The following is a 21,987-nucleotide window of genomic DNA, read 5'->3' on the forward strand; positions in this document are numbered from 1 at the left end:
AGTGTGTACCATTACCGGAGCCAGGCCAAGGTTTCTCAGGTGGTTTAGATGCTGCCCTGTCAGCAGTGTGTAGACCCTGCTTTAGGCACTCAGAGACAGCTTCTCTGGAATGCCTCCTGAATACCAACCCTTGAGCCTTCTCTATTCATAACTGACGTGTTGTCAGGCCCTGTAGTGTTCTTTAAGAATATGACACACTGTGTGCCATATTGGAATACATCTTTAGCAATGTTGTTCGATAAATTGATGAAGGTCTCCGACGTGAAGTGGGGTTTTCACGCTTTCTCGCAAAGCGACTCGGGTGTTTCGAATTCCTATTCGAAAGCGTTGCTAGGAGACCATTTTGGCTGCATTGTTGACTTCTGGTCCCCCACCTCTATCCCCCCTCTTTCCTCCGTTCTCTGTGGATTCAGACCGAAAAAGTTGAGGAATGGCGTTCATAGCCAGCCAGCGTTCTTTGATAGGCCCCATTCACCACCTCATAGAGAGGGGCTTTGGTAGTTTGATAAGTCAGTTTAGGGTCTTTGAATGAAAGTTGCCGACGAATAAGAGAGATGGTGTGTTTGTATGAATGTGTGTCATTTGAAACCTCTAACCACGAGTTGACCCATGGTAAGGGAGAGGAAGAGCTTTGTTCTGTTCAACTTCCCATCGAACCTACTATGTCAAACATGGCGTTGTGTGTCTTGCGTGTGCGTACCGCGCTCCCTTATTAGTTGAGCTCCTGCTCCGTGTTTATCAACACATCCATCTGGGGGGGGGTTTCCCTCCTTCCTCCCCTCATCTGCTCTTCTTCATTCCCTCTGTATTCTGCAGCCCTCTCCTCCTCTCTCACCTCCCTCGGTCCCTCCTTAGTATCTCTCTGTCTCTCTGTCTCTCTCTGTCTCTCTGTCTCTCTCTCTCTCTCTCTCTCTCTCTCTCTCTCTCTCTCTCTCTCTCTCTCTCTCTCTCTCTGTCTCTCTGTCTCTCTCTCTCTCTCTCTCTCCTCCCATCCTTGGGGCCACAGCTGCATGGTGGGAAGCTTTGTGCTGATCTGGATGAGCAGCACTGATGAGCAGCTGTTCCCCCCCCCCCCCCCTCCCCCCTCTACCCATCTGAACCCATTCTAACACACACACACACACAGGGTTGCTCACACACATGAACAGAAACACATTTTCTCCCACAGTCACAAAGCTAAAGCCAGGCCCCTGTTCAAGAGGCCCAGGCCATTGTTCACCAGCGTGCACTCTGACCTCTGACCCCACCCTGCCCAGCTTTAAGCCCTAGACTAGGTCATATGACACCTGCTGGCCAACGAGCCCCTGGCTGAGGTGGGTCCCATGACATCAGATGTAGCCAACCAAAGGCCACTAAGCGTTGACCCCCGTGACATCACCAGACGAGACACAAACCCCTGCTATCTCTGCATTCCATTCCTCTCTCTCTCTCTTTTTCTCTCTCTCTCTCTCTTTCTCGGGATCAAGTTTTAACTTGTGTGTCTGTGGGTTTGTATGCGAATCTGCCATTCATTGACACAAATGCATGATTTATGTGGAGTATGGGTGATGGACGCAGAGCTCTAAGTTTTAGGCCCTTAATGAATGCTGCCAGAGAATTCATGAGGAATATCAATATGGCATTATTCTGAATATATTTCAATAATGAATGGAGGAATCTAAATTGAATTATAATTAGATTTGCCATTACATGAACTGCCCTACCCCTCACAAATGCATACTCCTTTTTTTTTTTTCTCTTCCTCTCACCATCCCTCGGTGTTGTTTACCACTCACCGATTCTCTTTCAACCCCACTCTCACACACACACACGCACACACACACATGACTCATCTCTCTTATGAAGTGTCTGACCGATGAAAGCCGGCAGTGACTAGGGTCCTGACTGGACAGAGATTGACAGCTGCTCTTCCTCCTCTGGAGTCAGATAAATACACGCACACGCACATATATGTTCATCGAAGGACTGCCTTTCCACCCGCTCTCCAGCGACATGTACGCCTGGTGATCTGACTCTGCTGAGCTGTTAGACCCATGCTTAACTAGCCTGCTCGGGACAGTGTAGGCGGATGAACATGGACGTGTGTGTGTGTGTCCATTCACCTTTAAAGACTTAGGGACTCTGTGCAGGGTAGAGATAGTGAGAGTGTGAGCACAAACAGAGCTGTGTGTGGATGTGTAAGCATAGGAAGCCATCACACATCTCTCTCTGTGTTACCCACCCCCCCCTCCCCCAACTCCCTCTGCTTATAGCTGCACCATTTACCCATGATATCCTTTTTATGTATGAGTTTGGTGTTTTCTGTTGTACTTAATCTCACGCTGTGCTGGTGCTGGGGCACATATGGAGCTGCCGTTAGAATGTTGGAAGCCTTGGGAGGAGAATACATTAGCCCTGGTCTGTGGACAGTTATTGGAGTTAATGAGTTTCCCCAGCCACCTTCAGGAAGAGAGAGGCCGCAGCTAACAGGCAGATGGGACTGGACCCGAGGGCTCAGGGGCCGCAAGCCTCTGGAGTGTGAACACTCGCTTGCAGGGTGGATCTTAAATTGAACTGGGGCTTGTGATATAAAGAGCCCCTGTCAACTATAAAGCTCATGGAATGAATTGGAACACATTGTCGCTGTGTGTTTGGGTGTGTGTTTGGGTGTGTGTGTTTGGGTGTGTGGCCTCAGTCAATTCAGTTCTCGGCAGTCCAAGTTGTTCCATGTAGGCTTGTGTGATGAGTGGATGAAAGGGCATGGCTCCCTGGGTACATGTGGACTCGTCTGGGCCACTCAGCCTGGAGCGCTGATGACAAACGTGGGAGAGTTTAGAAAGAGACTGCGGCAGGAGCATGTGCCGACACGTCTGAATCAGAGACTGTCACACACAGACACACGCCGTGCACACGCACACACACACACACACAGACACAACCACACACACACACACACACACACGGATGCCTGGGTCCCCAGGGCCATCTGGAAGTGAAGTGCAGTGCAGAGCGAGGAACAGCTGGTCTCCAGTGTGTGTCTGGTCTAGACCACTGATCTGAGGGCGCAGCGGAGACAGCCAATCAGGGTGTGTGTGACTCTGCGTGTGTGTTTGAGTAGCACTTTAGATCCAGGTGCTTGAAAGAAGTGTTGGTTAATAGTTAATAAGGCCCTTCAAATAGTTTATATAGTTTTACTAACAAATATGAATCTTTTAAGTGTGATACATTTTAGTGAGGGTTAGGGTTAGAGTTATCAAAATATATTGTCAATCTTTGTTAATAGGTAACAAGGCCCTTCACAGATGCTTATTAACATTAACATGTGTTAATAAGACTTACTAAGGCCTTATCACCTATTAACTAACTCATTACAAGCACATGGATCAAAGTGTTTCCGTGTGTTTGAAAGCACACGCACGTGTGAATGCATGTGTATACCCCCCCTCTCCCCCGCTTCTAGTTAGGTTACTCCAGAGAGCTGCACACAGACACTAACCGGTGCTGAAATCTCCCCCCCGTCTGCCGGTGGCGGCTGAAATACGAGAGGACAAATTGAAAAGATTGCCGGCATAAACCTGTCCCAGAGAATAAGGCGTCTCCGCGCCCGGGACGCTCGCTATCTGCCTATGTGTAAAATATTTAGGTTTTGTACGTGCCGTGTGTGTGTGAGTGTGCTTGTGTGTAGTGGGGGTGGGGCAGCCTGGGAGAAGGCGCCCTGGGGAAGGTATGCTGACTAAAGCAGAGCTACATACGTCCCCTGTCACTCAATCTCACCACCTCCAGCTATTGTCGCTCTCCCCCCTCTCTCTGGCTCTGTTTCCCTTTACCTCCCACTCTCTCTCTCTCTCTCGCCCCCATCCTGCACTCTCTCTCTCTCATTTTCCTCCTCCTCCCACCCACCTCCCTCCCTCTCTCCTCTCCCCCTCCCTCCCTCCTCTTCAGGGTTTGACTGAATGGTACAAAGGGTCTGAAATGCAAGTCTGTTCCAACCAGCCAGCAGCGTCTTAGCCACAGCTTAATGTAGGCCACGGTGCTGTATTGAATGACCAAGACTGTTTGGCTAGCCCTGTCCTGTCGAGTTGCTGTGAATTCCCAATCAAAGCAAGCTAACGCTAACCATCTGTAATTTCTGGCAGTGGGCTTGAGACAAGCCTCTCATTGAGTTGGGATAGCTGAGGATTATCAGGCAGGAAGATGTGTAGGACGATGTCTAGATCACAGAGAAAGAGACTATTGCATTCTTTATCTGTTACTGTGTATTTGAACTACTAATGGTGCCCTTGCAGTAACTCCAAAGTGAAAGTTGTCTTGAGCTTTGAGTCAACAGAGACAGAGAGAAAAGAGACAGACAGACCAGTTGAAAGACTTCACAGGACCAGGGTACTCTTCGGACCCTGGTGTGTGTGTGTGTGTGTGTGTAATGGGATTCCCCTGTGAGTGACCGGAATTGGTGGTTGCCATGGGATCCTGCCCAGCCAGTGTGTTTGTTTGGGGAAGCGAAGCGAGGGGGGGGGGGGGGGGTATTTTATGCTAGGATACTAATTGGAACTAGCATAAGCTGGCTAATGAGCCCTAATTAGGGTAATGAATTAGTTGTGGAGAGCGTGGAGTGGGCAGGATGAGCAAGGAGGAGGGCAGAAGAGATGGGTGGACACACACACACACACACACTACAGGGTGCACAGCCACAGGGCACATGACAAGGGAGTGGCAAGGGTGACAATTGTGGCGACAAACATGCACGAACACACACACACACACACGCTTCACTCAGTCACAGCCCAGTAACCCCTACTCTCGTTTTTGTTTGCTGCTACACGCATGTGTGCACGTATAATTATTCTCATGTAAACACTCAGACAAACACACTCTGACATGCATCATACACCCACACACACACACGCATTGTCATCTCGTCAGAAAGGCAACATGAACCATGCGTTTGCCCCGCGGGCACACTTGCACTTCAGATATGCTCCAATCACAAAAGCTCAGGACATATGCTAAGACTCTCATCCATGTTTGCTCCCAAACAGTCATGCGGCATGCGCACACTCACACACACACGCACAGTTCAGTCATGCTAGCTCACAGCATATGCTAAGACTCTCCTTGTCCATCTATGTATGCTCTGAAACACACACACACATACACATCTCCCAGGGTCCAGCTTCCAGGGCTGAGACCCATATCACTGGCCTTAATCCTTTAGTCGGGGTATTATTTTCATCCATTTCTCATTGTTGCTTTTAATCCAGCCTGCTCCTCTCTCTGTCTCCACACTCATATCTCCCCCCCCTCCAGGATACACACATGCACACATACACACTGCCAGGCCCAGCCAAACACACACTCACAGTCATAGTTAGACACAAAGAGTTAGTAATGTATCCAGTGTACACACACACACACACACACACACACACACACTGAGAGAAATAAGCAAGAATGATTGCACCGGCTAATGTGACAACAGGCTTATAAAGCTCTAAATTGGATCTCTCTCTCTCTCTTCCTCCGTTTCTGGAACACTACAAGGCTGTTTGTGGTTGTCTCATCCCAGCAGAGAGTGTGGGGGTGGGGGTTAGTGGGACCAGTCGTCAGATCCCCATCCTGCACCAGGGCTGACGGCAGGGCTGGCGGCTGGCCCAGCCGAGCCCCTCACCTCTGGGAATCACCCTGAGAGGGAGGGGGGCTTTCAGAAAAGAAGAACACTTCTTTTCATTCCTTCTTTCTTTGCTTCTTTATTTAACGGAACAATCATTTTCAAACAATGGCTGTGATTTTTTTTCTCCCTCCGTAGATTAAGAGCAGAATGCTTGTAATTAAGTCTTTCCAAACAGGGGTATTTAACTGAGTTTCCATGGCAACGATGTTAAAAGTTGTCGGATCTGTGCAACAAGGGGTCGCCTTGTTGCATCAGAACTGTAAGAAAACGCATACAGTCCCTCACTGGAACCAACACACACACACACACACAGTCTGTTGTCAGGGTTTATTTCACCTCAGTGTGCTGGTCTGAATTTCCTCCTCATAACATTACAGGATCATATCGTCATTTTTCAGTTTCCAATCAAAGCATGACGCTCCTTACCCCTTTCACATGCTCTCTCCCCCTCCTCTTTTCTCTGCTGTTCTTCCTTGGTTTATCTTTCTCTGTCACACCTTCTCACACACACACACACACACACACACATACACACACTCACACACACACTCACATACTCCAAGCCAGTAAGCTTGTGGCTCAGTGGTGGGGTTTCTAAGCAGTTCAAGGTCAGCAGGAGGGTAGTCCTGCTGTTTTCCAATAGGATAGATAAAGGAGGGAAAGATGGGGGGGGGGGGGGGGGAGGAGGAGTCAGGTGCTGAGCAGTGACCCTGCTAAGTGCCCCCAGGGGCGCTGATGGGGGCGTCAGGGGGACAAGCCAGAGGTCACCTAGGGGTCAGGGGTCACCCAGTCTGTCTGTGTGACTGTACAGACGCTTTTCCTCTGCAGGAAATGTAACCCCAGGAACTAGGAACCTGCCCCCGGAACTCACTGCGTTTCCACCCCTGGAACCACAATCTCCATTGAGTTCGTGGAAGCAAAAAGCCCCATGACGTGCCTGCTCCTGGGATGGTGCTTTCTGCAACGCACAAACCTTTGGGGCGGGGCTTGCAGCGCTGCACATTTCATATTGGTTGAGAACTGGCAGCAGCATATAAATCAAATTCCGCAGCCGCAAACCAGTATGACTTAGGGGAGAGGGATGAGGCCCTAACCCTGCTGAGTCTGCATCCGGACCCTTCTGTCTCTCCACAAACACACGTCCACGGAGAACAGAACAACACACCAGATATGGATCAGTGACTAAGCTCACTCCTTATTAAGCATTCATGCTGAGCATGAAATCCAGCTGCGATTGGATTCAGCGACCCGTAATGACTAAGTGTATTCCAATATCTTGGTAATGTAATAATAGTTGGCGTCATAAGCGCGCTGAACATTTTTTAATATAAAACATTTAATTATATAAAAGATATATAATATATATTGTCTTCTATTTTACATTTATTTTCTATTTATGGTGGTGCTTTCGTCAGATGACTCATTTGCCTAGTGTAAAGGGGAAGATTTCAGTGATGGGCTGAAGGAATCTTCTAGTTCCTTGAAAATGTGTTTGGTGAGAACAAGTTCCAGGCACTTGCAGTGAAAATGAGAGGAGATCTCTGCAGGAGGCTGGAGAAGCCCTCTCCGACATTCACAAGACAAACACACTCTACAGCGCCAGCTAGTCATGTGATGGTGGAAGAGACAGTTCAGTGACAAAAGATCCATCCATACCACAACCTAAATCACATCGCTCCTCCTCCTCTCTCAAGCACACACACACGCGCACACACACACACACACCTCTCAGTAGGGCTGGCGTCACAGGAACAGGTGACAGCTGCACGCCCACACATTGACATTGTGTCACCTGTCGATGGAGACGTAGAGGGAGCTGGACGCCATATTCCTGGCCCAGCTGTCTGCAGAGAGAGCCATCCACACTGCTGCTCCGCTGAATATCAAGCAGGGGGACAGTGCCCGGCTTGGCCCAAACACATCTAGTGGGGTTTGGAAGTGTGAGTGTGCATGTCTGTGTGGGTGTTTGTGTGTCTGTCTCTGTGTGTGTGTGTGTGTCTGCCTTTCTCTGTGTGTCTTGTGTTGGTGTGTTAGTCAGCGAGTGTCTTCTCACCTTCACCTATAGATCGCTGAGAACGAGGAATGATTTTCTGCCTCTCCTCTCTCTTAACCTCCACACCCTAACGCCCTCATGGTTACTGCCTAGTAGTCTGCACAGTGAGGTAGAGGAGGGGGGGAGGAGGAAGAGGAGGGGGGGAGACGAGGTATAGACGAGGTGAGAGAAAGAGAGAATGAGGGGGGGGTGTGAGAGGGATAGAGGGAAGGGTGGGAAACAGAGAGAGGGGGAAATGAAGAGCTGATGGCGGTCTCTTTGATATGGAAAGCATCTTAATATCGTCTCACCCCATCTGTACCTTCTCTGCCTCCCTGAGTGTGTGTGTGTGTGTGTGTGGCTGCACCCGAGTGTGTACACAACAAACCCTCTGTCTGGGGCTGATTAGACACACACACACACACACACAGCAGCTTGCCTCCTGGAAGCAGGTGTCACTCACAGCTCATTACCCTTGGCAACGCTGGTCATTCTGTTTGGAGAGCAATAAGACACACCTGACTGGAGAGAGAGAGGGAGGGGAAAATGGAAGGAAGGGCGATTGAGAGGGAGTAAAGGAGAGAAATGGACAGATGAGAGAGAAGGGAATGAGGGAGAGAGAGAGAGAGAGAGAGAGAGAGAGAGATGGAGGGAGAGGTAGATGGATGGAGAGGAGGGACACAACAGGGAAGGAGTGTTGACAAGGAGATGGAGAGTGAACGAGACGGAAAAGACAGCTGGTGATGTTATTTCCTAACTGTACTCTGTCATATCTTTGAGGAGCTGTGTGCGTGACTGGGTGTATTTCCTACAGTGTTAACATGCATCTCTTGAATCTGTCTGTAGTGCAGATAATATATGTGTGGTCTGACCTCATGACCTGTGTGTGTGTGTGTGCTATCCAGGTACGACTACAGGGAGATGCTGTACAACTCCACCTTCTGCCTGGTGCCTCGGGGGCGACGCCTGGGGTCCTTCCGCTTCCTGGAGGCTCTGCAAGTGAGTTAGACGCGTGCGCACACACAATGTTATGCAGTTCTGACAAGTACCTTTCACCTCCTTTTAATACTGCGGAGAACACAGTCTTTAGATGCGCACACACACACACATAAACAAAAGTAGTGTTTTCCTGTCCACTTTCTGGACAGACAAACTGTCAGGAACCTCTTAGAGCTCTCTCTTTCTCAATTGTCTGCTACCTTCCTCACCCCCCCCCCCCCCCCTCCAAAGGAAAAGGTCCACTTTTGCCCCGCCCCCTCCCTTTCAGCTCTCACTGTCTGACTCACTCCACACTGTCTGCCTGACTGGGTGTGTGTGCGCGTGTGTGTAAGGAGGAGGGATGATTAGAGGTCGCTTTAAGAACAAATGCCGTGTGTTTGTGTGTGCGTGCAAGCCTGTGTGTGTGTGAGTGAGTGAGAGCCAGAGTACAGCCGGAGGGCCAGCGCTGCTGTAGCTGACACCTTTATGACCCCTGAGTGACAGGGCCGTCATTACGTCCAAACTCTCCTCGCACACACCAGCTGTTGGCCTCTCCTTATCCCCTCCGTTCGTCTCCTCCACTCATCCCTCTCTCCGCCACCAGCTCTCTGCCAGAGGCCAGGTCTCAGCCTGGCTGTACCTCATCTCGTTTTATCGCTCTCCTCCTCCATCCCTCTGCACGCTCTCTCTCCCCGGCTGGTCTGTCTACCGGCCCAATTCTCTTGTTGACAGTGTGAATGTTTTGAGTCCAGTTCTTTTTCATGAAGAGAAGAGTCATGAACGCGTGTGTGTGTGTGTGCAGGCGGCGTGTGTTCCGGTCATGCTCAGCAACGGCTGGGAGCTGCCCTTCTCTGAGATCATCAGCTGGAACACTGCGGCGGTCATCGGGGACGAGAGACTACTGCTGCAGGTACCTGTCCTGCTCCTCTCTCTCCCTCTCTCTCTCTCTCTCTCTCGGGCCTCTGTGTTTGGGCTTTTCCGTCTCTCTGGTCTCTCTGTTTTCTAGCTCTGTGGTCTGTCTGGTGGTCTCTCTCTCTTTTTCTCTCCCTCTTTCGGTAACCGTGTGGCGTCTCTCTCTCCCCAGATCCCTTCCACCGTGCGCTCCATCCATCAGGACCAGATCCTGTCTCTCAGACAGCAGACCCAGTTCCTCTGGGAGGCCTACTTCTCCTCTGTGGAGAAAATAGTGCTGACCACTCTGGAGGTAACGACACACACACACCTTTCTATCTCACCTCTGTCTGTCTCCTTCTTCCAGCCTCCCTCTCGCTATCGCCCCGCTCGGCTCTCATCATCAATCTCTCCCTGTTCTCGGAGGGTTCCAATGTCACGCCAGCGCCTCTGCGGTGCTGTTCCCCAGACTTGGCTTCATGCTAGGGCGGCTCGCATGCTAACGCAGGCCTCACACACCTCCGCTCCGTAGCACCAACTCACTGTGGCATATATACACCCCTCAAACACACAAACCAGGCTACACACACACACCACAGCACTGCATTGCACCACAAACACACATCTATGGATACACACATGCTCTCAGCCAATCCCAGCAGGGCTCCACTAAGCTCCAGCCTTCCAGCCAAATGAGCTGCATGCACGTTTTATTTATGAATTTATTCCCATCATCCAATCAGAGTTGGCCGTCATGACCCCTTGCCTGCCCCTGATACCTATCTCTCCAGTCTTGTCCATCTGCCCCACAGACCTCACACCAATCAGCTGCTTATCTTAAGCCCTACCATCGCCATGGCACTTATCTCCACAGCCCGCGTCTCCACAACTGGGGTGTGATGTCACGCCGTCAGACAGTCTTAACCCCCCCCCCCCCCCGACACCCTGCCAGAGGGCGAGTGACACCCCCAACCTGGGCGACTTAGACGCTGTTGTTTTTGTTGTTGTTTGCGCGTTGCCAAGGCTAAACGTATAAGCCTGAGTGACTGTCCCGTCCTGCCGGCAAAGGAGGAGGGGGGGGGGGGGGAGAGGAGTAGAGGGGGGGGGTGACATATGTAAATGGCGTTGCCGTGGCAGCCCTGCGAGATAACGAGCAGCATGGTTTATTCATCCTGCCGAGCCGCTCTGCTAGAGATCTGGGCCGATCCACACAGACCACATAGACACGGACCCAAATACAAGCACACATACTCTCTCACAAACACCTTACTCTGATATCTCAGCAGATTTAATCTCTCCGCATGTGCGCGCACACACACACACACACACAACCTCTTTCATCAAACTTGTGGATGCATCTCTTTCACAAACCAGCAGGCAAGCTCAACCAATCACAGCCCCTTTCCTGTCAGGAAGTGAGGACGTTTCAACCAATCACAAGGCCAATGGAGCTTCTTGCAGTTCTGGCACACCTATTAACGCTAACCATTAAGACAATTATGGTGGTTCTAGAGAGTGAGGCTGGATCTATCATCGTCTAATTGGGTGTTTGTAGCTTGTGGGGTGGGGAGATTGAGTCGTCTATCAAGCTGAGATAGGTTGGACCGTGCTTGGTGGGTTCATGTGAGTGAGTGTGTGTGTGTGTGTGTGTGGTGGGGACGGACGAGTAATGGCCTCTCGTAAGACCTTCAGGCGGTAGTTTTAAGACGGTCATCTTCCTGTTCAAAAGTGAAAAGCAACCAAATTGAGAGGTGGAGGGATTCCACGTTAATTAGTTGGAGCTGATGGCAAATGGTTTTCTGACTGGCCAGAGGGCCCTAAGAAAAGGACCCCAATATGCTCTCTCTCCTCCTCTCTCTCGTGCTCCCTTCCTCCCTGCCTAGACTCCATCCCTACCCCTCTCTCTCACTCTCTTACCCTCATTTCATTTCCCTCTCACACACACATACTCTTCTTTATTTCATTCCTCCGTCTACAAATGAATTTTGATGCTGCTGTGTCAATATTATGACAGTAAGACCCTGCAGCTATATTATTACCATCTCAGGAAGCTCCAGCACACACTGCCCACCGCACCGCCCACTGGATCACCTCCACCTCTACATCATCCTCCCTCTCTCTCTCCATCTCTCTCACTCTCACTGTCTCTCTCTCACTGTCTCTCTCTCGCTTTCTGTCTCTCCCTCGCTCTCTCTGTCTCTCCCTCCCTCTCTCTCTCCATCTCTCTCAATCTCACTGTCTCTCTCTCACTGTCTCTCCCTCGCTCTCTCTGTCTCTCCCTCGCTCTCTCCGTCTCTCCCTCGCTCTCTCTTTCCACGTTGTTACCAAGCCAACGGCCAAGTCACCCCTAGCCACTGTTAGGACTCAATAGGGGCCATAAAGCAGGGCCGCAAACTTCTGTCGGTTTTACCGAAGCAATTTAGCCTTGCTCAAGGGCACAGCTGTAATATCTCTTTCAGCCGCCTCTGTCTCTCCCTATGGGGGCCAATTGTCCCTCCCCCCCACCCGCCTTCCCTCCACCCCCCCCACCCCCATCCCTCCTCCCATATTCGCCTTTCCTTAGAAGCAACAGGGGAAATTGGGGCCATTTAAGTGTCGAGCGTGAGTGACCGCTCTGTTTGAGGCTTGGAGGAACTGGCCTGTTCTGACTGATTGCTGATTCAGTGGTCGGGTCGTGTGTGTTAGATCTGATCTTTCTGGGGAGCTTTATTAGGTTCAATGGTGGCCCGATTGAAGTAGAGGTCTATTTAGGTGGCTTTATGGACCATGGAGTTTGTCTGGTAATAAAAAATGATGAGTCATGCTGTACACGAAGCCCATTTCACTATGTCATCTAAGTAACGTTTTCTTGTTATAATTGCTTTCATCTGCCGTTTCTGGGGAACACAAACTAGCTCGGTGATTCACAGTCAACGTTTTATTGTATTGACAAGACTTATTTTGTGTCTGGGTCGGGGAGTTCTGGATCAACAACGATTCTGGAGTGACTGATGACTCATTCATCTCTGACTGGGTTTCTATTAGAATTTACTTTTTCGTTCTTCGGTTTGATGAAAAGACTTCTGTTCTCGAGTTCTTTTTGCTTCAGTTCCCAAATAAAAGTCTTAAAAAAAAAAAAAAAGACTCAAACAACTGGGCTTTCTCGCTCTTTCTCACTGACTCTCTCTCTCTCCATCCCTCTGTTTCCAGATCATTCAGGACCGTGTTCTGGAGTCCTCATCCAGGAGTACCCTGATGTGGAACCGGCATCCTGGGGGGCTCTTCGCCCTACCGCAGTACTCCCCCCACCTGGGGGACTTCCCCTTCTACTACGCCACCCTAGGTCAGTGGTGGTACTGCGCTACACTGCACCACACTAAAACCTGATGTGTCAGCCTAGTTGTCTTCAGTACTGGTTTCTAATGGATGCTACACTCGATGTGTAGAGGCACATCTCTGAGGAGGTTCTCCTGCCTGAGACATGCTCTGGTGGCCTGCTTGGCCCTCAAGGACTCCTGGTGTGTCCTGGTCTTCTACTCCTGGCCTAGAGTCACGCTTGACCTTCACATGTGAATGACATGCCGGTGCAGTGTCCCCTACCTGGAGTGTTGATACTAATAGTCGACCCTCTTGACCCTGAGTTCACATGTCCACGACACACCCAGCTGTAACCTTGGTGACAGATCGACTGGACCAGGGATGGATGTTTGCATTAGGCAGTTGACACACTGAACGCACACACACATCTTCACTTGATTCACCGTGCTAAAGCAGTGGATGTGGCTTTGACCTCATTGGGCGCTCACACACACACACACACCTGAGCAGCCTCCCTCCCTCAGTCTTCATCAAGGGGGTTAGGCAGCCCTGTCAATGCAGCCTTCACTGATTGAGCACCTCAGGAGGGCTGCCGATATTAAAAACAATCGCCCTGGTGACAAGCATGGATCACCTTGCTGGGGTTTTGTATTTGTTTGTTGGAGAGGCGCCAGTTAACCATGGGGAGCCTTAAAGGAACAAGGTGTTGTGAGCAGGGATGAATTAGGAGGGAGAGAGGGAGAGATACCGGAGAAATCTGTCTTCCAAACGACTGAGGTGAAATCCAATTGTTTCCCTTGAGAGCCGGTTTCCCCGCTCAGGGTGAAGATGGGTTTTTGTTGGGTGATAAAAACAACTGGTTGACTGGTGTTGTTGTGCAGATATGAAGTGGGCACTAATAGCTAGATCAGTCATCAAGCTGGCTAATTTGTTTTGGAACGCTAATTAACAACTGAAACAATGAATCAGGTCAAGTCTAGTTAATAGACCAAGCCTGACTGTACAAAGAGACATTTTCCATCAGTGTTTTGAGAGATTCAAAGCTGTCTGATCTTGGTGACACGATACGTGTAATGTTGCTCGTATCGTGTGGTTGAGTTCCTGTTCTTAAACCGTGCCCTACATGTCTGCATTTTCAACCTGAGTAACTTGTTCATCTTGCTGTTATTCTGGTTGTCCTCCAGGAATTAAACCGTACGCTAAGTTCACAGCCGTCATCCATGCCGTCACCCCCCTGGTCTCCCAGTCCCAGCCTGTTCTCAAGCTGCTGCTGGCTGTCGCCAAGTCACAGTACTGCGCTCAGGTAAGGAATTCAATTGTGTGTGTTTGTGTAAAGGGAGAGTTCACAGCTGCTTTGTGTGGAGTGTGTGTGTGTTCATTCAATTCTTGAGAAAACTCTTCCAGAAATAACTTATTATGCTGACTGATGGATTCCACAGAATGTTGAGTTGGGCACCTTTGAAATGTCATTCCCTGAGCAACAAACACGCACACAAACACACACGCGCAGTAAACTAGTAAACTAGTAAACTTGAATTAGAGCAGCAGTTTGTAGTGGAGGGGCTACATCTGTCTCCATGGCGCCAGGTCTGTGGGAGATGTTCCTTGGTGCAGCTGGTAACAACACGTATTCTGATTGGTAGCTTTTTACACAGAGACGCGTAATGAAATGAACTGACAGCTCAGTGTGTGTTTTTGTGTGTGCGTTTATACGTTGCTGTGTTACACTCCACTCAACGTTTTTGAAAAATGTTCTTAATGTGTCTTAATGTCCGACGTTCGCTCCCTGTTGCGCTTAATATATTACATATATTATAAACGTTGTATATATTTTTTAATTGAAGTATTGCATAGATATCTAAACCTATTCATGGTTAAATAATATGTATCATTATATCTAAATCTATTAAATACATTAAATATATACACTGTATAAACAGTTGGTGTGTGGGATGTGTTTGAACCATTGGTTTGCTTAAGTTTTCCGCCATATCTTGACACTGGTAGCGATCGAACCAATCAAAGAGGTTTGTCCTCTGGCTTCAGGCTAAGTGGATAGGGCAGGTTCCAGGTGTAAACCGGAGAGCCAGGTACACAACAGCTCCTTCACATTGTATGAAGCCACAAAGCCTGCATGTTAAGGGGGCCGGGGAGCGGGGGACGGAGGAGACAGATCTAAATAAATGAAACAGGAACAGAGAGAATGAGAGGGAGGGGGCGGGGGAGAGAAAATTGGGAGCAAGAAAGCTTTTGAGACGGTTCTGGCAAAGGCAGGAGGTGGAATGGAGATTGTGGACCTCCTGCTGTGTGCGTGTGTGCGCGTGCGCGCGTGTGTGTGTGTGTGCGCGTGTTTTCTCTGTTCTGGGAGGAACAGTGTGTTGTCCGCTCACATCTTTCGACATAAAGGCATCCATCCTCTCTCACATCCACACCACGCACACACCTCCCTGAGAAGACTGGTGGGCTAACAGAGAAGCCATCTGCCTTTCCAGCTCCCCCGTCATCAGAGCACCAGAATAGATCCATGGAAGCATGGATTCACACGGCTCTCTGAGAACACCAAGTCTTCCTGGCTGACTAGGGTGTGTGTGTGTGTTTGTGTGGGTAAGATAATGTTGGAATTCTATTGATTTCACACGTGTTGTGTGTCCCATATCCTTGTTCCATGCTTACATGGGATCTACTATCCATCTACAAGCATGCATGCATCTCTCGCATACTGTTATCTCCAGTCAGCTTGAGAAAACCAAGAGGGAGTGAAAGGATGTGTGTGTATGTGATAGAAACTGGAGGGAGAAATGTTAGACAACAACAGAAAGGGCGAGGGATGGAGGGATGAAAGGAGTAAGAGAGTTGAGAGAGAAGGCAGTGGGGGAAACGTTGGGGTTCAGACGTGCTTAGGGATGTGCATAGGTGTTGTGTGTGTGTGTTCCTCATTAAACATTCATGCTAACCCGTGTCAACCTGGAAGTCGAATCGTTAAGGTGAACCCAAGGTTTGATTACATGCAGGTCTCAGGGCACAGGACCCCTTGCACAGCATGATATGATCTGCCAGTGTTGATGAGGCAGAACAAATGTCTCCTCGATGTGTTTTTTCACTGTCACTTCTCTCTTCCGCTTTAACACCCGATCAAATGATTTGATTGGTTGGTTGAATTAGTCAAACATTGGAACCTTTTCTCTCTCCCTCTGTACACTGTCTCAGATCATCGTGCTGTGGAACTGTGACAAGCCCCTCCCTGCCAAGCACCGATGGCCTGCTACCTCAGTACCTGTCATCGTCATCGAGGGAGAAAACAAGGTGAGCGAGACTCACACACGCACACGCTCAGGGATCCCATTTTGATTCCTTCACGCCCCAAACGACAGATTGCTACCATCCTCGACTCACCGCGTTCCAAAGCGCAGTGCTTTCCCGCCATTTTGTTGTCTCCGTGTTTGATCGACAGCTATATCTTATCAGTTATCTCCTCTGACAGACAGACAGCTCTCGCTGTTCCTTTGCCTGAGACGCAGTGTGTCTACTGTCACATGAGTGACAGAAGCTAATGAACTGTTATTGTGACTGACTTTGTCATAACACCACCCTCTGTTTTGGTTAGTTACCAGGCTAGACCGAACCCTAGCAGTCTGTACAGTGTTATTATAAGAACCTTTTGAGCACCCCCTCTGAGTGTGAAGGTTCTCTGTGACCTGAACAATGGAGGTCAACCATAACGTGTGTGTGGTCTGTGAGGGGAAACCCGTGAAGGCACCCATCCTGTCAGTAAGGGTTTTGGTTAGCCTACCCTATATCCCCAAGTGTTTTTTCCTGAGCTGTCAATCTCAGATTGTGCGTTGTGTTTGGCTGTGCGTTAGTGACAGTGGGCGGGGCTGGGTGCCAGGCGGGCTGTGGTTTGTTGTGCTTGTGGTGGCCGACTTGTTTACTGTGGCGAGCTAAGCTGTGTGCCTGACGGGCCTCCGGCCCAGCAGAAAGACAGGAGGAGGAGCTTCACATTCTCTCTTTTCTCTCTACATGTCTCTCCCTCTCTACATGCCTGGCTCTCTGCTGTTTTCTCTCGCTCTCTCGCGCTCTCTCTCGCACTCTCTCTCGCTCTCTCACTCTCTCGCACTCTCTCTCGCACTCTCTCTGTGTCACTCTCTCTTGCTCTCTCTCCATACTGGCAAGGTGGCCACAAGCTGGTTTAAGTCTCCCCTACTAAGCCCTGGGAGCGAGCCAGCAGTGGTATTGTGGTTTACACACTATTCTGGTCGATCGCTCTCTCTCCCTCTTTCTCATTTTCTCTCCTTCTCTCCTCCAACTCTCTGACACCATCTGATAACCATTCTATCACCCTTCTCGTTCTGTCGCACCTCTCTCTGTCTCTCTCTCTCTCTCTCTCTCTCTCTCTCTCTGTCTCTCTCTCTGTCTCTCTCTCTCTCTGTCTCTCTCTCCCTCCCTCCCTCTCTCTCTCTCTCTCTCTCTCCTCTCTCTCTCTCTCTCTCTCTCTCTCTCTCTCTCTCTCTCTCTCTCTCTCTCTCTCTCTCTCTCCCTCCCTCTCTCTCCCTGTCTCTCTCTCTCCCTGTCTCTCTCGGCTGGAGGCAGATTCCTCCTCTAAAAGCTCACATTCCTGGTGCGTTCCAACTCCCCCCCGGCGAATGTGTCACACTTCTAACGCTACAAACCATCTGGGATGGGAACGCCAGCCTCTCATCTTCCTCTCTCCCTCCCTCCCTCCCTTCTTTTTCTCTCTCTCTCTCTCTCTCTCTCTCTCTCTCTCTCTCTCTCTCTCTCTCTCTCTCTCTCTCTCTCTCTCTCTCTCTCTCTCTCTCTCTCTCTCTCTCTCTCCTCTCGTTATTTATCTTTTGAGATCTCTTATTGAGCCTCTTATCACCCCCCGCTCTTTGTTTCTCTATCCCTCCCTCTGAGCTTTCTTGCTTCCCTCCCCCTCCTACCACATCATTGGAAAACCCCAAAAAACTAAGCAGGGGGAAGGAGAGCCGTTGTTCTCTTTGGGCACGGTACTGTATTACCGTGGCGTTGACAAGCGCAGGCCCCAGGGTTGGTCTAAAGTTTGCGGTTGGAATGACGAGAGCCTCTCCACCAGCCTATCAACACACCTTTCAATCACACGCCTCAAACCCTCACCCTCGTGACAGGCTGACAAGCTAAGCCTGAACACTCACTTCCCTCTGTGACTGTTGGAGTGTTCCAGAGAGGGGAGGAAGAGGATGACACTTGACCGAACGACCCCCGAACAAAGTCTTCATAGCTTTGTGATGAGTCACACGTTTGGAAATGTTGACGGTTTATCGACTCATTTCTTGTCGTGTTGCTGCTCTTGGCTGTCACCCCCCCCCCCACACACACACACGCACGCACACACACACAAAAACAGTTGTCAGTGTCGTTGAGTCATCTTCAGGATTTTTCCGAGCCAGTCGGTTTGGATGGTGGAGAGGTGTTGTTAGGAAGCTTGTGCTCCTCCGACACTTCAGCCTCCGTGCATCCGTGCTCCCCTTCCAGACCTCCTGGCATTTTCTGTAAGCGGCAGCCTTTAAGAGAAAACACCAGATGCTCTTAGAACAAGATGACCTTCAGGTCCCACAAGTTTCTCCTGGGAGTAGGTGGCTTTCATACAGGGTTTTAACTCGCATGCATGTGTGATTTCTAGGCTCTATGATTTGTACAGGAGTGTGCTTGTGGCTATTTACTTGCATCTCGGTGTGTGTGTGGGAGTTGTTTGTATTCTAGATGCTGGTTGTTGTCCAGTATACACCCATCTCTGCTTCGAGCTTTCAAAGTCCGACCCCCATATTCATCACATCTAAATATCTCTCCACTCAGCCTCTGCCTCCACTCTCCAGTAAATAATACAGACCTTAGCGTGTCACATGAATCATTAAGCAGGGAAGACCCAAGGGAAATGTGTGCCAAATGTTACAGGACTGTGTGTGTGTGTGTGTGTGTGTACTCCTTGTGCATGTGCGCCTTAACCACCATAATTCAGGTCAGATGTCCTCTGCTGATTGGATACACCAGCTGTATGTAATCACCAAGAGAGTGGAAGTAAAGGCAGTGGAATCTGTTCATGTCTGTGGGGACAAAAGCTGTCACCCTCGATTTCGTTGATGTCCCGTTTGCTTCTTTGATTTAACTTGACCCCTGCGAGCAGTAGGTTCGGGTTCCTCCTCCTCTACATCTCCTCCAACCTCATTGGCTGGACCGCTCAGGCGTAGGGTGGCTAGAGTGTCGCTGTTCAAGCAGAACACCTTGTGTAATGTTTTACCCCGCGTGCTCTCTGTCGCCCCCTGCAGATCATGAGCAGCCGGTTCCTGCCCTATGAGACCATAGTGACGGACGCCGTGTTCAGTCTGGACGAGGACACGGTTCTCTCTACCACAGAGGTCAGTCGCTACACTCAACACTAATCCCCTCTCTCTCTCTCTTTCTCTCACACACACATTCTGTCCATATATATCCCTCTCTCTACATGGCTCTCTCTTTCCTTCCCCCGATGGGACCTGGTGGCTGGGGCAGGCTGCGGTGGCCTCAGCCCTCCTCTCCTGGCCTCATCTGCCCCCTCTCTTCTGTTCTCTTCTACTCTGCTGATGAGGAGGATGATGATGTCACCGTTGGCATGGCTCCAGCCCCTCAGTGCTTTGTGTGGCACTGCGTCAGCACAGACGCTAGCTGGCTGAGAGGACGTTGAGCGAGCGAGAGAGAGAGAGGGTTCCTAACTTCTCCCTCTCTGTCCCACATGCTACTCGATCTCCTTTTTGGTTTCTCTCTCCCGTTCTGTCTCTCACTCATGCATTTGTCCTTCTTTTGTTCTTTGTCCTCACATCCCACTTTTCTTGACTCTCGCCTCTCTTCAGCTCTCCCCCCCCCCCCCACTTTCTCTCAACCGCTGCCTCCTCACACTTTCCATCCCTCCCTCGTTCTAATTGCATCCCTCCATCGTGTGGCGCGCTGATGGAAATGACTATATTGTGTCAGTTAAATGGAACCGTTGTCTCTTTCTGTAATGTCATTTGTCCCGGGGCACACATTGTGCAGTCCCATCGTCAACACAGATGTTAAACACAGTGACGGGTGTAGAGGAGGATCCTATCAAGGCTGTTATGGGTGCTATTAAGCTTTTAATTCCGTTGCTAATGCGGAGACTGCTTTGGCTGGCTAGCTGGCTGGCTGTTAAAGCTGGGTCTATTTGATGTGTTTTTTTTCTGTAATTATTTGTTTAAATGCTTTGATCAGCTCAGAGAGGTCAGCCAACTGCAGTGCGGCTTTGAAAAGACTGGTGTGCGGGTTTCAGTGTGTCTAATAAGATTGTGTCTGTGTGTTGCTATGGTGTGTGTGTGTGTGTGTGTGTGTGTGCGCGTATTAACTGATTCTCTCCGTGTCTCTCCTCAGGTCGACTTCGCCTTTACGGTGTGGCAGAGTTTCCCAGAGAGGATTGTGGGATATCCTGCCCGTAGCCATTTCTGGGACAGCAACAAGGAGCGCTGGGGGTACACGTCCAAGTGGACCAACGACTACTCCATGGTGCTCACCGGGGCGGCCATCTACCATAGGTAACAACCATGGGTCACAGGAGCCAGGCTGCTACTGCCAGAACCACTGCCACTACAGATGTTGGGAAACATTTCATTGTGTTGTGCAGCGTTGCTTGACCACTGTCTCGCCATTGGCTATACGGTGTCATTTGTCCAAAGTTAAACTGATTACTTCAAGCCAATGAGCTGGCGTAACTGAAGTCAATCAGTGTTAAATAAGTCAAATCAATCTATTGACCAGGGCACGTGCAAGCTCCATTAACCAATCCATCCATCGATAATCTGGTTGAATGTCATTGCACCAACATTAGATCTCATCCCCCCCTTCCCTTCCCCCGCTCCAGGTATTACCACTTCCTGTACACCAATTTCCTGCCGGACAGCCTGAAGGGCATGGTGGACCAGCTGGCCAACTGCGAGGACATCCTCATCAACTTCTTGGTCTCCGCGGTAACCAAGCTCCCTCCCATCAAGGTCACCCAGAAGAAGCAGTACAAGGAGACCATGATGGGACAGGTGAGAGTCCTTGAAAATACTGACTTATCTTTCTGAATAATGACAGGATTGATAGCATTGCTTAATATTTATTGGGCTTACAGGTCTGAATATTTCAAATGCTAGAAAATCACTGATGGTCAGGAGATGTCTTTGAAACATTTTGTTTTCCAAAGACTTTAGTCTCCGCAACCCAATCTGACGTCTCTCTTTCTCGTCTCTCTTTCTCTCTTTCTCTCTCGTCTCTCTTGTCTCTCTCTCTTGGTTCTCTCCCGTTCAGACGTCGCGGGCATCGCGTTGGGCTGACCCAGACCACTTCGCTCAGCGGCAGACGTGCATGAACAAGTTCGCCAGCTGGTTTGGCGGCATGCCGCTGGTCCACTCCCAGATGAGACTGGACCCGCTTCTGTTCAAGGACCAGGTCTCCATCCTCCGCAAGAAATACAGGGACATCGAGCGCCTCTGACAGGCCTTGCGCCCCCTGCAGGAGGGGCGGGGGGAGGGGCAGAGGGGGAGGGGAGAGACTCAGTGGAGAGCCGGAGGAGGAGGTCCCCGGCAAGACAGTCAGCCACCCAGTTAGGGGGCACTTGACCTCTCTGTCTTCCACTTAGCACATTGCCAATGACCACAGCACCAGGACTTGAAAATAATTAAGCGCCGGTGTCTGGAGAACCACACACACACACACTTATACACACACAAACTATAGAACGACATAAACATTCAGTCCTCTGGAACAGACAAATATACACTACTGACATTGAGACTCTTGGATAAAATATTTTTTGTATGAATGCCACAAAACAAAGTGAGTGTCCTGCGATCTCAGCACACGTGCAGGAAGGTATATGACCCAAACCCAAAACCCCGCCCATCGGTTTGGTAACTATGACAATGCAACACCCTAACCCACCCTCCCACCCCTTTCTACCTAATCAGAACCTCTTAGAACTGCATCATGACACCTGACACACCCATTCAGGGTCCATTCAGCCATGGACCCTTGGGAAACCCTGTTCTTTTTTTCTGGACGCTTTTTCTCATGCGTGTTCAACTGCTTATTGCCTTTCAATCAAAACATTTCTATTTCAAATTTTCTCTGTAATTTG

The 21,987-nt window shown here is 49.9% G+C and overlaps 1 protein-coding gene across 1 annotated transcript in view; it reads left to right on the forward strand.

Annotated features, from left to right (window-relative positions):
- Positions 1 to 21,402, forward strand: part of ext1b (exostosin glycosyltransferase 1b) — a 54,177-nt gene extending 32,775 nt beyond the window's left edge. Inside the window, exons 2-11 of the mRNA XM_047019916.1 lie at positions 8,585 to 8,678; positions 9,460 to 9,567; positions 9,742 to 9,861; positions 12,738 to 12,870; positions 14,030 to 14,148; positions 16,053 to 16,148; positions 19,145 to 19,234; positions 20,241 to 20,401; positions 20,728 to 20,899; positions 21,159 to 21,402. Coding sequence (XP_046875872.1) covers positions 8,585 to 8,678; positions 9,460 to 9,567; positions 9,742 to 9,861; positions 12,738 to 12,870; positions 14,030 to 14,148; positions 16,053 to 16,148; positions 19,145 to 19,234; positions 20,241 to 20,401; positions 20,728 to 20,899; positions 21,159 to 21,344 — 1,279 coding nt within the window. The 3' untranslated portion in view covers positions 21,345 to 21,402. The remainder of the gene's footprint in view (positions 1 to 8,584; positions 8,679 to 9,459; positions 9,568 to 9,741; positions 9,862 to 12,737; positions 12,871 to 14,029; positions 14,149 to 16,052; positions 16,149 to 19,144; positions 19,235 to 20,240; positions 20,402 to 20,727; positions 20,900 to 21,158) is intronic.
- Positions 21,403 to 21,987: the final 585 nt, after the last annotated feature.

This window comes from Hypomesus transpacificus, chromosome 4 (assembly GCF_021917145.1).
Source record: "Hypomesus transpacificus isolate Combined female chromosome 4, fHypTra1, whole genome shotgun sequence".
NCBI lineage: Eukaryota > Metazoa > Chordata > Actinopteri > Osmeriformes > Osmeridae > Hypomesus > Hypomesus transpacificus.